General features: G+C 41.7%; 1 protein-coding gene across 1 annotated transcript; it reads left to right on the top strand.

The window, feature by feature from the left end:
* Window positions 1-2,894: 2,894 nt before the first annotated feature.
* Window positions 2,895-5,584, top strand: LOC146752948 (obscurin-like). Its single transcript, XM_085531139.1, has 3 exons — window positions 2,895-3,314; window positions 4,299-4,565; window positions 5,201-5,584. The coding sequence occupies exons 2-3, from the start codon at window positions 4,316-4,318 to the stop codon at window positions 5,533-5,535; spliced, it is 585 nt and encodes a 194-aa protein (XP_085387265.1). The 5' UTR covers window positions 2,895-3,314; window positions 4,299-4,315; the 3' UTR covers window positions 5,536-5,584.
* Window positions 5,585-15,558: the final 9,974 nt, after the last annotated feature.

The raw sequence follows: 15,558 nt of genomic DNA, 5'->3' as shown, positions 1-15,558 counted from the left end.
GTTGGTGTGGAGGGAGGTGTCCCTGCCTATAGCAGGGGGACTGGAACTAAATGACCTTAAAGATTCAGTCAGTTCTATTGTTTTTCTACCCTTAATTTTGCTTGAAAGGTTTTAGAATAAATGAGGTTCTGGTTTCCATGAAAACTGTTTGCAGGGAGCTCCATTGTAGCTAGTAAGTCTATCTTTAAGTTCACGGGCAATAATGCATTGACTGTGTTGAAAAGGGAAATGACTCAGGAATGGATGATGGTTTAGAATAAAACATAATCCTACTTATTTTCTATGCAAATATGTGTAAGGAAAAGATGCTGCACTCAGTTCTGGAAATACCATGACAAATATATCTCTAGTGTTTCACAGCTGGAGATATCAAGATTGTTAAAGCACTGGAAGATGAGGAAGTGAATGAATATGGGAGTGCATCTTTTGTCTGTGAGATTTCACAAGATGAGGTTCAGAGCCAGTGGTACAAAGATGACAACAAGCTGAAGGCTGATGACAACATCAGAATGCGGCAAGATGGTAGGGTGTAAGAGGGGGATCGTTCTCCTGAGTGGGGGGTGGGTGGGAGATGAAGCAGAAAGGACATCTGAAATGAAGTGAAGAAGGTTCAGAAGGGAGTTCCCCTTTTGTTTTGGGACTGAGGTTAGGGTGGAACAAGTGACATGGACCAGCTAACATCATTTGCAAGAATGTCAAAAAAGTTGAACGCCATCAGGACCTTTCACAGAAATAAAAACTCCTCCCTACCTACCTTTCTGCCCACAAAATATCCAGCTTGTCTTTTGGGTTTTACTTTTGCTAAGTGGAACAGATTATTTTCTTACGAGGTTGATTTTCTACTTTTAAACTTCAGATTTGTGTTTGAACGTTGAGGGATAAAAAACATAGCTTGACTTTTTCTTCATTTTCTCTTGCTGTTTGAAAAGAGCACAGGGTTGTTTTTGTTTTTTTTTTTTAATATATACAATGTTAGGGTATATATATGATGTTAAGTGTGATAAAGAAAAGGGAGACATTTGAGTTAGCACACTACTCAAGAGTTCAGTCCCCAGCTTTGCCACTGTTACAATTATAAGGGCAAGAACTTCCTGGAAAATGAATTTCTCCTAAGTAGAGTCATTACATTTGAGCTACAGAGACCTTTAATAGGAGAAAACTTGTTGTTCAGAGCTATGTTGCTGTATTTAACCAAAGTATTTATCAATGTTTGTGTTTCATTGAACCTCTTTTCCATTTTGTAATGCGAGGAGTTTGATATTGGGATGGGAAGGTCATGGTTTGATTTGGATGTTGGACTGGGAATCAGAAGATCTGGGCTCTCTTCAGGTTGTCAGTCTTATTGTCTGACTTCTTAACAACATTCCTTTCTTTCTATTATTTTTTAATGATGTTTTAAGGCATTTTGAGCTGATAGGTGTAGTGTTCATGTGACTTCTTAACAACATTCCTTTCTTTATATTATTTTTTAATGATGCTTTAAGGCATTTTGAGCTGATAGGTGTAGTGTGCATGTGCAGTAATGCTGACGTGAGTAAGTAGGGTGATAATGTAAGAGTTTTTTACATTCTTTCTAAATATCTGCTTTCTCTTGTTCCATGCTTCTTAAAGAGCAATCCATTAATCTAGTAAAGGAGCTGTGTGATGAGGATGTGACTGAGCCTGAAGAAGCCAAATTTGAATGCGAGGTATCCATTCCTTCCGTGAAACCTCCCAAGTGGTATCTACGTGGGGAAGTCTTACAGGCTGGCAGAAACTTGATTATGCAGCAAGAAGGCACCATCCACCAGCTGACCATACCGAAAACCACCACTGATATGACAAGCACCATTCAGTTCTCAATTGGCAAATCAAAATCCACAGCCAATCTGCTTGTCAGAGGTAACATATCCAGGCTTGGTTTACATCATGAAGATGAAGAATTAATTAACGTACAGCCTTCCTTCACTGGGGTCTTTGAAATATTGTGTGTGTGTCTGGAGGGTCTGCTCCATTTCCAGTTCAAAGTCGTTGGACACTAAATGAGACAGCTGCATCTCAGTAAAAGATCTGTTTGAATAGCTGTGATGTGCTTACTATTCAGATCTACAGAGCTGAGGTTTTGTCCTTGGCTGTACCAAAGAAGTCAAATCAGGTGAAATTAATTGTATTTCTGAACTAGACAAGGTTAAGTTTGGTAGCACCTAAATTTGATGCAGTTTGTCATTGATTTCATCTGAAAGAAACTCGCAGGCAATCTGCTGTTGTCCCCAGCATAAGAGTCTCCATTCACATCCTAAAGTACTTGTTATATTTTCAACTCACTCTTATTTGAATAAAAGCCTCAACAATTGGGAGCAATTTAATAAGCACAGAACAAGAGCTGGACCTTGCATTTGGTAGATAATATACAGTATTACTTTATAGAAATGTAGTCAATGACATTCCCTATAGACAATCGTTTGTTTTATCTGTAGAGTGGTTCAAAGAACCATTGTGAACTTGACATTAATTGGAATGGAATACACGCAAGAGACTTTCCTCTTCTTCCAATTGTCTTCATCCTTTCTTCTCTTCCACCCCTGCTTTGCAGATTACCATATAGAAATCACCAGGAAGTTGGAGGACAAGACAGCTTTGGAACGTCATTCTGTCATCCTGTCCTGTGACTTCAGGCCTTCTCCAAAGGTTGTGAAATGGTTCAAAGGCCACACACTCATCAAGCCCTCTGAGAAGTACAAGATCAAGAGGGATAAGCATTCAGCAGAGCTCAAGATTCTGAAGCTGAAGCCCGATGATGCTGGTGTGTACAAGTGCAAGGCAGGAATTGCAGAGACTGAGGCCATGCTGACAGCTGAAGGTATGAGCAGGGAGGGTAGCCTCTTCCATGTCCTATTTCACCTCAGATTTCTCTTCTTGGGGTTGATTTCTGCCGTTCTCTCCTGCTAACTTTATAAATGTATAATCTTCACTGAGAAGATTACACAAAGATCATCTAGTCCAACCATTCTAACACATCCCAGTATGATTTATAGTAACAGTGGTAACAGTTCACCTTGTTTCCCCACAGCCCGCAATGTAGAAGTAATGAAGCACCTGCAGGATGTAGAAATTGAAGAAGAGAGCTCTGCTGTCTTCTCCTGCGAGCTGTCCCATAATGACGAGGACGTGGAATGGTTCCTGAATGGCAACCTCCTTTACACCAACAATTACAATGACATCAAGAACGTTGGCAATTGCTGCACACTGACAATGAAGCAGGTTAAGCCTGAGGATGCTGGCACAGTGACAGTGAAGTCAGACAAGGTGTCAGAAAGTGCACCTGAAGGTGATAGGTGGGTCTGATCACACCCCTCCTGGATGTAAGAGATGCTAAGGAGCTCCAGTTCTTTCTATTGTGCAGCAGTCCTGCTTCTAAAGCTCACCTCTCTGGTGTGACAAGTCATCAGAGGCTTTCTTCCAGTGGGAGGTTCCATTGCAGCAGATATCAACGAAGGAGGATGGTTTTGGTGTCCTGCCAAAGCATTCCATTGCTTTTTATCATCATTTTATTTAGCACAAGGAGAGTTACAAGAGCAGTTTCTTTTACTGCTTCAGTAACATGCAGTGTCAATGCTGTTGTCTCCAAGGATTTATGACTGCAGGGAGAGATCATTCAGTGTGTGTTTTGCCTCTGGGATGACTAATGACCAGGCTGTGAGCAACCTGATCTAGCTGTGAATGTCCCTTTTTATTGCAGGGGAGCTGGGCTAGATGGCCTTTAAGGGTCTCTTCCAATTCTAAGGGTACTGTGATTCTAATCTGCTCTCCCCAGCAATTAAGCTCTTTTACTCTATGCGCTCAGAGTTTGAAGGATTTCCTCTTTCTCCTTTCTTTTGCATTTGGTGGAAGTTTTTTCCCCAGTATAAACATCTGATGTGTGAAATAGAAGATAGATAAAAGGAGTCAATAAAACAGGAAAATCAAAAGTGTTCAGCAGCTTATCCTCTTAATCCTATGGCCTGCTGTATGAGCTCTGCTCCATGTGAGGGCAATGCCAGCTCTCCAGCTTTAGAAGAGCTGCATCCCAATTACTTCATATGATATCAGTCCCACCCAAGGCAATGCAGGCTGTCCCTCCTGTTCCCTGTATTCTCCTACTGATTAGTTCAGAATTCCATAAAGTGCATTCAGTCAACACACATGAAACCGCTTTAGGTTCTATATTGGTGTCGTCAGTGCTGGTAAAGATTTAATTATCCCTCTTTAAAAATCTGAAAGCAACTGGAAATGTCTCAACTTCTGTATCACATTGTTCTGTTTTGCCCTTTTAATTGCAGAGAAGCCTGCTGTCTTCATGAAGTCCTTGGATGATGTTTTTGGTGAGGAGCGGGGTGTGATTAAATTGGAATGCGAAGTCTCTAAAGAGAAGGTCAAACCAGTGTGGAAAAAGGACGGTGTTGTGCTCACTTCTGGCAACAAGTATGAGCTGGTACAGTCTGGGAAGACCCTATGTCCCCTTATCCATGATCTCGAGAAGTCAGATGCAGGTTTCTATACCTGTGATATTGGCACTGATGTTGCCAAATCAAAGGTCGGCATTCAGGGTAAGTACTGTGGAAAGTAAAGGAGTGCTGAAAGCACATTCAGTGTGGTCACTATGTCTTACACCTATTCCCCCACGAGCCTTAATAGTTTCTACAATAGAAGTGTATTACTGCAATTTAGCGCAGTTATGTCTAGAAAATTCCCATTGCTTTTGATGTAAATGTATCTCATTTTGCCATGAAAATCACCAAACACGTCAAGAATGTCCTGGAAATATTTCCTTTCTAAACATCCCTAAAATGGAGAAATGGTGTAGGGGTAGGATGGTAACAAATTAGCTAATAGAAACATTTAATTTCTTGTCATAGGCAAAACCCTTTTTCTCACGCAGCATCCTAGAGTTCTCCTCTCTGTTAGGTTTTTCCCTCTGTAGCTCATTGAATCTTCATTCTGCTCCATGGACTGAGCTGCTCTAATTGTAGTTCTTCCAGAGCAAAGACAAGAGATTCACGTCTCTTTTTTTTTTATAGCTTTCTGGTAATTCTGAGTGGAGAATGTCTTAGAGAATACATCAGTAAGGAATGCAGCCATGTTCTGCAAATCCTGAGTTAAAACACCAGTACTGCTACTCATGTCAGTCACAAATGCCTTTTCTCCATATAAACCTCATACTAACCTATCTCTTACCTTCCAGAGCTGAATAGTGGCATTACCAAACGGCTGAAAAACACTGAAATCCAGGAGGGAGAAGATTGTACTTTTGAATGCATTCTGTCCCATGAAAGCATTGATGAGTTCAAGTGGACACTGAATGGAAGCAGAGTGGAAAATGGTGGGCGATTTAAAGCTTCTAACGTGAGTCGGAAATATACTCTCATTATCAAAAGTGTGACTCCTACTGACGCTGGGGAAGTCGTTTTTACTGCCCGTGGTCTAACCTCCAAAGCCTCTCTGTCTGTGAAAGGTAATGAGATGGGAGAGATTCTGGGGCCTGATTCCTTCAACTGTCTTCTGATAAGATTGTCGTGAGAGCTAACTCATAATATGGTTAAAGTGAATAGCAACCTTCTACTTGAACCTCGAAGCACTGAGAATTTCTCTTAAAAATAAGTAAAAGGAGGAAACATTTTACACAAATGTGAGAACTACCCAAAGCACTGGGGTAGTGTTGGAAATGGGCATCTCACTACAGCTTGTTCCATTAACAGTAAATCAGGAATGCTCTGTTGAGGGAACTGTGGGAGCAAATATCCTCTAAGTATAAGCTGAAGGGATGGCCTTCACATCATCTAGCTGTACAACAAATTCCTATCTAGAGCATGTGCATCTGAGAGCATCATCCGAGGCTCCCAGTGTGATGAGTGGAGAGAAGAAAGAGGCAGTTTTCAGACATGGTTCATCATCCTCAATTGGGTAGATTTAAGAGAGAATAAATGCTGCCTGGAATTCTATTGTCTGTACTTTGCAGATTACTGCTGGCTGTAGGATGGCGTCTGTTGCAAGTGCCTCTCTAACTTATCTCCAGCATGTAGATGCATGTATTTTGAGAGAGGCATCCTACCCTAAGTGTATGTTACTCAAAAAGCAATGTTTTCTTCCAGGAAAGCCTACTGAGGTTTCAAAACAGCTGGAGGATAAGTGTTACCTCGATCTGGTAACCTGGAAAGTCAAGTCCCTTTGTGAATGTGTATCGACGGCCCCGACCAAGTCACAGCTGTTTGTTACACCATTATGGTGAGCGGTAAAATGGCGTTTATTGGAATGTGAGGGTCCCTTATATAGGTATCCAGTTTCATCCTTATCTTTTTTACATATGCATGACCCAGCAGGGGAGGGCCTATCACGTTACATCCCGAGGGTCCGATTTCGCCTAATACAACATTTCCCTCTCCCCATGCTTAACAAAACCATGCCCCGTTACAACGCAAGCGCCGATCCTAATCCTAATATATAAAAGTGTTAGTACTTATATAAATTTTTGTGGTGAGTTATTTAAAAAGTGACGTAAACATGCAGAGGTATGTGGTGCAGTGTGTAATAATGTTAGTGCTTCTTTAGTTAGTATTTTCAAGGCATCTTGGGCTATATTATACAGTTCATTCTTCTGCTCAAAGCTTCTCATATATCTGCTGGAACTCCATTTTCTCATTCAAAGTCCTTGCACCTGTGCCTCTTGAGCCAGCAGCAGGAAATCTATTGCAGCTCTATTCTCTGTGACCTTCCCGCTCCCCAAGGACACGTATCTTGTCATTCAGAAGACGGTTGGCCCTTTCCACAATGCTTGTCCCTGGGAATTCCCAGGGATGCCTGTCGAGTGAGATATTCCCCAATGCTCCTTGAGTAGATCTCGAGATGAAGCACGAGCCATTGTCTGTCTTGATGTGTCGCAGCACACCAAGGACCATGATGGCAATGGCCCAGTGTCGCTGAGCTGCAGGGGACTTAAATGTTAACATAACCATCACTCAATCAAAACCTTCACTGATAATACACTAAACAGAAGATTACATGTAACGTCATAATTTTTTGAGTTGACATATACACACTCATTCCAGCATTCATTTTAGACAATTCTATAAATGAAAATTTCAAAGCTAATGTATTATTACTTATCGATAACTATGAGGTGGCAAACCACCAAAAGGAGAGAGAAGGAACACAGTAGTGATGGATGCGATAGGCAGTGCCTGCAGGGCGTCCCCTGCTTCAAAGTGCACTTTGCCTTTCTCACCCATCATAGATTCTCTCCTGTGCAGGCTTTTTTCACATGTGCTCCACACATGCATGGCCAGTGCATGATACAGAGCCCAGATGAAACACCTGCTCTTAAAACATAACAAACCACTATATTAGATCTCTCTACAATACAAACTACTCAGAAAAGTTATTAACAGCTATAGTCACTAATTTCTATTGTTACTTGCTTCACCCTTAGCTTTCTTCTTTTTTCTTTTAATTGGTAAGCTTTTTCTTGTTGACCTACTCCTACTATAGTTACAAAAATCATCTATGGGTAGTATAGTAATTCTTGATGCAGTACAGAGTGAGATGCACCTGTAACTGTCAGAAAACAAATATCTTTGCACTGCTGTGAGCACATTGCATTCAGCCCACTACGGGCAAAACTCATCCTGGGATCTTCAGGACCTGCTCTAGTAAAGCTGCCACCGTTCCATCCAACTCCACCACCACAATTCCCCCTCCATACAATTTCAAGCTCCATCAACAAATTTGTCCAAGAACCCTACCCTAGTTCCCTCAATATGTATATTATTGGGAGAAAATGAAGGCATTCTTGCTCCGACTAGCAAGAGATACTTCTAATGTCTTGCTTTTGTCCCCATTCAGAAGTAACGATTTGTTTACTTTCACAAACGGCGGAGCCGAGGGGCGGGGGGTAAGCAGTGAGGGGGGGGCAGCGCGGGGGTTTGTGTCCTCTTGCTGGCACTTAAACTGCTAGAGCAGATCACATTCAGTATTTTAACTCACTGTTCTTCTATAATCTTTTTCCCGTTTTTTTTTTTTTTTTTTTTTTTTTTCACAATTCCACTACTCGAACCCTCAATTACACTTCCATGTAACAGTAATAATTCCACTTCCATATAGCATTCATGTTTACACATCCCTATAACATTAACAGTTCCATACACCATTTGCATTTATACTTTCATATACCATAAACATTTAACAATCACAAAGACAGTGACAATAATCAATACAGTTTATCCTAAGCATTCTTCCTCTCCTCCAAGTTGTCAGCAGGAGTTTAACCGACTCCAACTCGGGCTGCCGTGGCTCGCTCGTCAGCTGGACTTGTTTCTGCTTCAGAGGCTCCACTCAAGCCCGGGGCCCCCTGACCGGGCCCCCAATTAACGATAAAAAGGAATGCCTCCCTTATCTTTGACCAATCCGAGATTTGGTCGCTCTTGTTCTCCCCTCTCCCTCCCCCCAGGTAGAGCCGGACCAGCAGCCCACCCTCTTGGGGAAGGGTTATTATGATTAGGAACGCCTCTGCCTCCGCCCCCGCTGATGAGGATTGGCTTCCATCTTGGTTAGTCCTATCCACCCCGCCCCACGGGGCGGAAACACACCCACAACCCATCCCATCTCGAGGAAAGGACCCATCCTCCCGCCCCTGCTCACTCCCCTTCCCCACCCCGAAGGATGGGCGAAGGAGTGCAGAAGATACCGGTTGCTTTGGATACCGATATGGGGCCTCAGAGGAAGGCTTCTGCGGGTCAAGAGATAAGGATGTGGAATGTGTGGAATGCTGCTGGACGGGGCCATCTGCTCGTTGTTCAGCCGGAGTGATGGGTGTGGTCGGGATGGCTCGCGCCACCTTGTCTTTGTCTTTCAAATCTTCACATCTGCAAGAGAAAAAGCCTCCCGACCCAATTCCCAAAGCAGCCCCAAGCCAAGCATCAATCTTCCCTTCTTTCCGAGACGCTTTCAGCGCCCCAAGCACCAACCCCCACGTTTTGAGCTCAGCATCTTTTTGCTCATTCATTGCGCGCTCACAGAGCGAAAAAGTTAAAGAGTCACGCTTATTGTGATCCAAAATCACCCGAGGAGAGGAAAGCTCCCTCTCCTTTTCAAGACAATTAATGACGACTGCAATGTCCTTCTTAGAAGGCGTAGCTTTCCTACCATAGTAGGTTTTACAAAGTTGCAATACTACTCTAATGACGGAATACATTTACCCAGAGACCCGAAGTCTTCCTGGTCTTCTACGAACTATCGGCCGTAGGATAGGCGCAGCGCTGCATTCCCCTTTGCACCCCACCGAGAGTGCTTCCACGGGCTCGAACCGTGGATACCGCGTCCGTCAGCGCGGTTTTAGCCGTCGCACACTCACCTCCAGGACTTTGCCTCACACGGGGCACCATTTGTTACCTCGATCTGGTAACCTGGAAAGTCAAGTCCCTTTGTGAATGTGTATCGACGGCCCCGACCAAGTCACAGCTGTTTGTTACACCATTATGGTGAGCGGTAAAATGGCGTTTATTGGAATGTGAGGGTCCCTTATATAGGTATCCAGTTTCATCCTTATCTTTTTTACATATGCATGACCCAGCAGGGGAGGGCCTATCACGTTACATCCCGAGGGTCCGATTTCGCCTAATACAACAGATAAGACAGCAGCAGCAGGGCAGGACATCAGCCTGAGCTGTGAGCTGTCAAAACCGGATTTGAACATCAGGTGGTACAAGGATGGCAAAGCAATCAGAAAAAGCCAGAAGTACGACTTGCAGCAGGAGGGAACTGGGGCCATTCTGATCATCCATGACTCTACTGCCAAGGACAGTGGGGAGTACCCCTGTGAGACAGAGGACTCCATAACAAAAGCCAGGGTCACTGTGCAAGGTGAGTTGAAAAGCACACTGGGGATGGCATGTAGAGAAGTCGAGGTAAATATCTGCAGCCTGTGGGTGATGTTTTTCTCTTCTGTTTCCTTGAGCAGGATCAATTCTTAGTTTTCAGAAAATATGATGGATTAAAATCTTTTCCTTAAAATAATCTGGAAACTGAATGATTCTCCAGTGTGATGTGGATCTGGGCAGCCTGGTCTGGTGGTTGGTGACCCCTTGGAGGGGGTTTGAAACTAGATGATCTTTGAGGTCCTTTCCTACTCAGGCCACTCTATGATTCTGTGATCATTCTATGATTCTATGATCTTGGGTGTTAGTGAGCCAAGAAAAGATGGCAATCTGAATTAGTCTATATTGAATATGTGTAATCAAAACTATATGCAGTTTATCGGATGAGATCCTACCAGCGCATGTATAATGGTATTGAACTTTCCAGATATCTACTGGAATTATCAAACCTATGTAAATGGGTGGACTCTGTGGTCTTCTTAGACTCTTTGCATCTCTATGTGATGTTCTAGAAGTGAGGGCAAAGGAGATTCAGGACACCTCTGTATGCTTGGGACTTGTTGGGGTAACAAATCCCTTTGTCCTACACCCTCATCCTTTTTTTTTTCCTTCCAGAAAAACCTAATTACTTTATCAAGGAACTTTCAGATGTGAAAATTGAAGAAAGTGGAAGTGCACTTTTTACATGTCAGAGCGAGAAAGCCGCATCCTTCGTCATATGGAGGAAAGGCATTGCTGAGCTCAGGCCTGGCAGGAAATACGAGATGGCACAGAAAGGATGAGACCTGCAGCTGTGCATAAAAAATCTGGAGAAAAGTGACAGTGACGTGTACACCTGTGACATTGGTGATGCCCAGTCCAGAGCCAAGCTGGTTGTACAAGGTATGTGTGAGAGCCATATGACTGCGCATCCTGTTTCTCCACTACCAAGACATTATCCTGGTAGAATCTGTACATTTATGGCAGGTCTTTGGGGCTGCAGCTGTCTGGCCTGAATAGCGGTTCACAAGCCATGCACAGAGCAAGCTGCACGGAAAGGGAAAGAACTACCGACTAGAGCAGTGCCATTGAGAACTTTATGTATCATTTAAAAACCAAAAATGCTGATGTACGGTGAGGCTGGTGACCCAGAAATCAGTGTGAACTTTCTATCTCTGACCTTTCTGAGTTACAAATAGTCCTCCAGAGTTCTAGGGAAAAATTCCCTTATGCTGCATTCTGGGTAGTTGTCACGGTTTAAACAAAAATCTACCTGTGTCCGTGACAGGGGGGCCACAGGCAAGCGAGGTGCTAGAAGGAGCTGAACCTCTGTCCCAACTACTTCAGAAGCAGCCCAAACCCCCTCGTACATGGCTAAGATCTCCTTCTCAGTTGGAGTGTAGCACTCCTCAGACCCTTTATATGCTCGACTCCAAAGTCCCGGGGGTTGGCCTTGGGTTTCTCCTAAAGCTCTTTGCCACAAACTCCAGGTGGGACCTTTCTCTCCAGCAGCAGTGGAGATGTTCTTTACATCCTGTCCTGTCCGTACTGCCCCAAGGCCACGGCACGGGCTATCTCTTGTTTTCTCTGCTCAAAAGCCTGCTGCTGCTCAGGACCCCATGAGAAATTATTCTTCTTCCGTGTTACCTGATAGAGGGGGCTCACTATGTGGCTGTAGTTTGGGACATGCATTCTCCAAAAGCCCACTACTCCCAGAAAAGATTGGGTCTCTGTCTTGTTGGTGGGAGGAGCCATAGCAGTGATTTTTTCAATCACATCTGCTGGGATGTGTCGATGCCCATCTTGCCATTTTACACCTAAGAACTGGATTTCCTGGGCAGACCCCTTCACCTTGCTGCGCTTAATGGCAAAACCAGCTTGCAAAAGAATTTGGATTATCTGTTTTCTTTTCTTGAAAATCTCTGCTGCTGTATGGCCCCACACGACAATATCAACAATATACTGCAAGTGTTCGAGAGCAGTAAAATTATTCATGCTTTATATGACGTTATGATGTGGAATACTGATAGCAAAATTACAAAATTATTAAACCATGACACCCTGGTATATTTCTTTTTTTTTTTCTTAAATATTTTCCTTTTTTTTTTCTTAAATATTTTCCTTTTTACTATTTAAATGTTATGGGCACATCTTATAGAAACACAAGGCTGTTTACAAAGAAGTGCATGCTGTGTTGCTGTATGATGAGCAAGATACATCTATTCTTCATCTAGCAGGAATAGTTGCTGAGCCTTAAGAACAGTTTCAGAAAGCTTTGGGAATTTGGGCATTTTCCTTGTTTCTGCAACATAAAATGAAAATTTACGCTGTATACAAAGAAAAGGGGAGTCCAAACTTGTACGTTAAATTTGAAGGAGATCAATCTGGGGTAATATTTAAAAAAAAAAAAAAAAAAAAAAAAAAGGGGAGTGTGGTCATCAAATACTATAAAATATATTAGCTGTTACTAGAATGCCACTTATCTTCCCCTTTCTTCACTTTCTTATTTCGTATAGAAATAACAGCTATTATGTAGTCAGCTATTCACCAGTTTTAACTGATTATAAATTACGTTTCAGGGTGGAGAACATAGCATAGTGCCTGACACCTGTGTTGATCCTGAGGGCATTCTTGATTCTGTGCATTATGATGTCATGGATATTAAAGAGCAAGCTGAGGCAGCACATAGTTCCATTGTATCCCTGGAGGACCGGAAGGAAGATATTGGCTGGTTTGAAAAGCAGCTGGAGAAAACTAACTTTGAACTGATGGAGACCAAAGAAGAGCTGACAGAGAAAAACACCAAACTACTTAAAACTGAAGAAGAGCTGATGCAGAAGAACAAAGGTGAGTTATGCGATGTGAAAGGTAGAAGACAGAAATAGTTCATTAATCTAAAAGAGAAATAACCAGTTTGAGTAGGAATTAGAGGAGATGTTCTACCTTTGGAACCATAGCCTGTAGATAAGTGATAGTTTGTTCCTTGTGTATATTCAGGTTCAGCAATTCCACGGTTTCTGGTTATTTCTTTTCTTTTTTTCCCCCTCTCCTTTAAACTGCAACTAGCAGCTTTACGCTTTCGTAAGTATGGGGTTAAATGTCTATATCTTGATTTTTTCTTTTATATTGTAATCTCTACTCTTCTTTATGTCTTGTTGATGCAATGTTTTCGTTCCAAGAAATATAGAAAACTTTTGAATCACTCCCAATAAGTGAAGACCACATGCAAATTAATTAATCTGTTCAAAAGCTACCTAAGCATTAGAATATCTGGAAAAATTGATTACTTAATAAACTATCTATTGGCTACTTATGTAATACAACCTTTTCTGTGTGTTACAGACTTTGAAATGCAGGTGATTAAATTGGATGAGTCTGTTGAGCAACTTAAAGAAGCAACTGAGGTAACTTTATCAAGAAGATGTTGTGTAAAATTGTTTTAATACCAACTTGTGGTAGCTTAAAATGCTATGAATGCTCAGGATATCTCCACGTTCTATGCAGTCCATAAAACTTTATCCTGACTAATGTACTGCGAGCTACTGAATATGTGAAGACTAGCTTGATTAAGTATGTGTGCATACCACTTCTGGTGGTTTTTGTTCATTTTTTGATGTTTGGTAGCCTGAAGTAGCTCTGAAAACATTTACAGTTAATTCTGTCACTCAGATCTCTAACCTTGTAAGCTTAGCAACTTGACCCTTCTTAGTCTTTGACTGTCTGCATCACTGCAACTTAGTATTTCCATGGTATTAAAGCTGACTGTGATGAGTAGTCATGTCCTCACCTATTACTTCTTCCAAGAACAAGGCTCCAACTCTATCTGTGAGATTGTGTGGCCTGAACACTTCTGAGGCTTTTCTTTTCATAAGTTACTAAAGATGAATAATCAGTCCTTGGCAGTGCCAGCATGGCTTAACAATCGTCATCTTGTAAGTAAGGAAGCTTCACTTGTGGTTAAGGACACAATCTAAAATATGCGTGACAGAGCTGACTAAGCTTTAAGGTTGGATTATATCTGTCACGATGAAAGTGATTTTAGCAGCTTAGCAGAAGTGTGATGTGATGAACTTGTATGAGAGCTGACCATTTGCTCTTTGACCATGTTTGTAATTTTGTTGACTTCTTGGAAACAGGAAATTCTTTGATAAACTGGTAAACTCTTGATTGTGTGCAAGTCTTTTACTTTGTAACCTGCTAGGCTCTTGCTTTCCCTTGTATACTCTACGGAGTATTGCACTTGTCATTATCTGAAGGTCTACTTGTTCTGTCTGCTATTGAGATTTGTAACTGATGTCTATAGAGTCACCGGGTAAATATTTTAGCTGTATGGTTTTGTGTAAATATTTGCCTACAGAAGATTACTGAGACTTAAGTGCTCCTTTTGTTAAGCTTCAATGTAACTGATCTTATATCAATACAGGAAAAGACTACCTACCATTTAACTACCATTAAAGCAGAACCGGCAGAAGAGAACACTAATAAAGGAACTGAAAGCAGCCAATTTTCAGTGCTTTCAGTTAAAGCACTGAAACAAGAGAAAACTGAGTTGGAAGTGGGAAGAAAGCGCAGTACTGATGAAGATAAGCCTACTGTGGAAGAGCCACCTCCAAAGAAAGGTACAGTTTCTTCCATCCTTGAACAGGGTGTCTTCCAAAACAATAAATTGCTTCCTATTCCGGATAGGAAGCAAAAGGCTGTGAAGCGCGTACCTTATGGTATAAGGAGAAAAGCCACTGTGTTAAACTGTAAATAGAAGTAACTGTTATGTAAATATCCCTTTTTCAGAAGGTCCTATGCTGTTCATTTTTGAATGCTTAAGAATAAAAGATTTTTGCACTATTTTTTTCCTTTTTGCTGCTTTTTCCTCATCTGTTGATGCACTTGCAGATTTGGTAATAGTTTTAAAGCAGTTTCTTTAGGATTGTTTCAACTGCTGTTGCTGATCTTCTGAGTAGCATCAGCTGCTCAAGTGCTTTTTTTTGTTTGTTTGTTTTGTTTTTCCTGAAGCAACTATCAAAATTGTTGACGACCTGCTAATTGCTCGCTCATGGGCAATATTTGAGCAAAATGGTTTGGATAAGCTCTGATGCATTTAACATCTGGGCACAGCTGAGCATCAGTGTTCCTAGAATTACGAAAGGCATATACAATATAGAAGGGAAAATCTAAAACTTAGCTGTATTCCCTTCCTTTCTTGTATTCCTCTTGCAAAATATGTGCAAGGGAGAAAGTCAAGGCCTTCTTTGGATGAGATGCTGTTCTTGGATGATTTGTCCCTGCTGCCTTTATTTGGCATAAATATTGAATCCTAATGTGACCACTGAATGGCATCACATATACGCATCTTACCAGAGACTGAGGGAGGGATGTGGACTCCTCCATACTCCAAATAGTAGTGGGTTTGTTCTAATCATATGACCAAAGCTCTAATTTAAAAATTAATGACAGCAATGCTCCACATAGGAATTAAAATGGGTAGCTGATAGTCACAATGTCAGCATGAAGTTTTCTGTTAAGAAGTACTGAGTATTCAATCATGTTAAAATTTTCTTCTATTTGTGAGTATTAATAGCGTCCAATTTCAAAAACCGCTTAATATATATTCTTTAGCTATGTTAAATATACACAGTAGAACAATGAGCACAGGCATGTTGTGCTGGTTCTTTTGTAGAATTAGTTATATAAGTAGCAC

Source organism: Coturnix japonica, unplaced genomic scaffold (assembly GCF_054131305.1).
Source record: "Coturnix japonica strain WE unplaced genomic scaffold, WE-NBRP24 Scf040, whole genome shotgun sequence".
NCBI classification, from domain to species: domain Eukaryota; kingdom Metazoa; phylum Chordata; class Aves; order Galliformes; family Phasianidae; genus Coturnix; species Coturnix japonica.
The sequence above is the reverse complement of the archived record's forward strand: the minus strand, read 5'-3'. Positions and strand labels throughout refer to the sequence as shown.

Bases quoted from the DNA above. Each gene is read 5' to 3' on its own strand.
- LOC146752948 (XM_085531139.1), top strand. From the start codon at position 4,316: ATGAAGTCCTTGGATGATGTTTTTGGTGAGGAGCGGGGTGTGATTAAA. The intron at 4,566-5,200 runs GTAAGTACTGTG...CTTACCTTCCAG, and splicing joins ATCAAAGGTCGGCATTCAGG to AGCTGAATAGTGGCATTACC.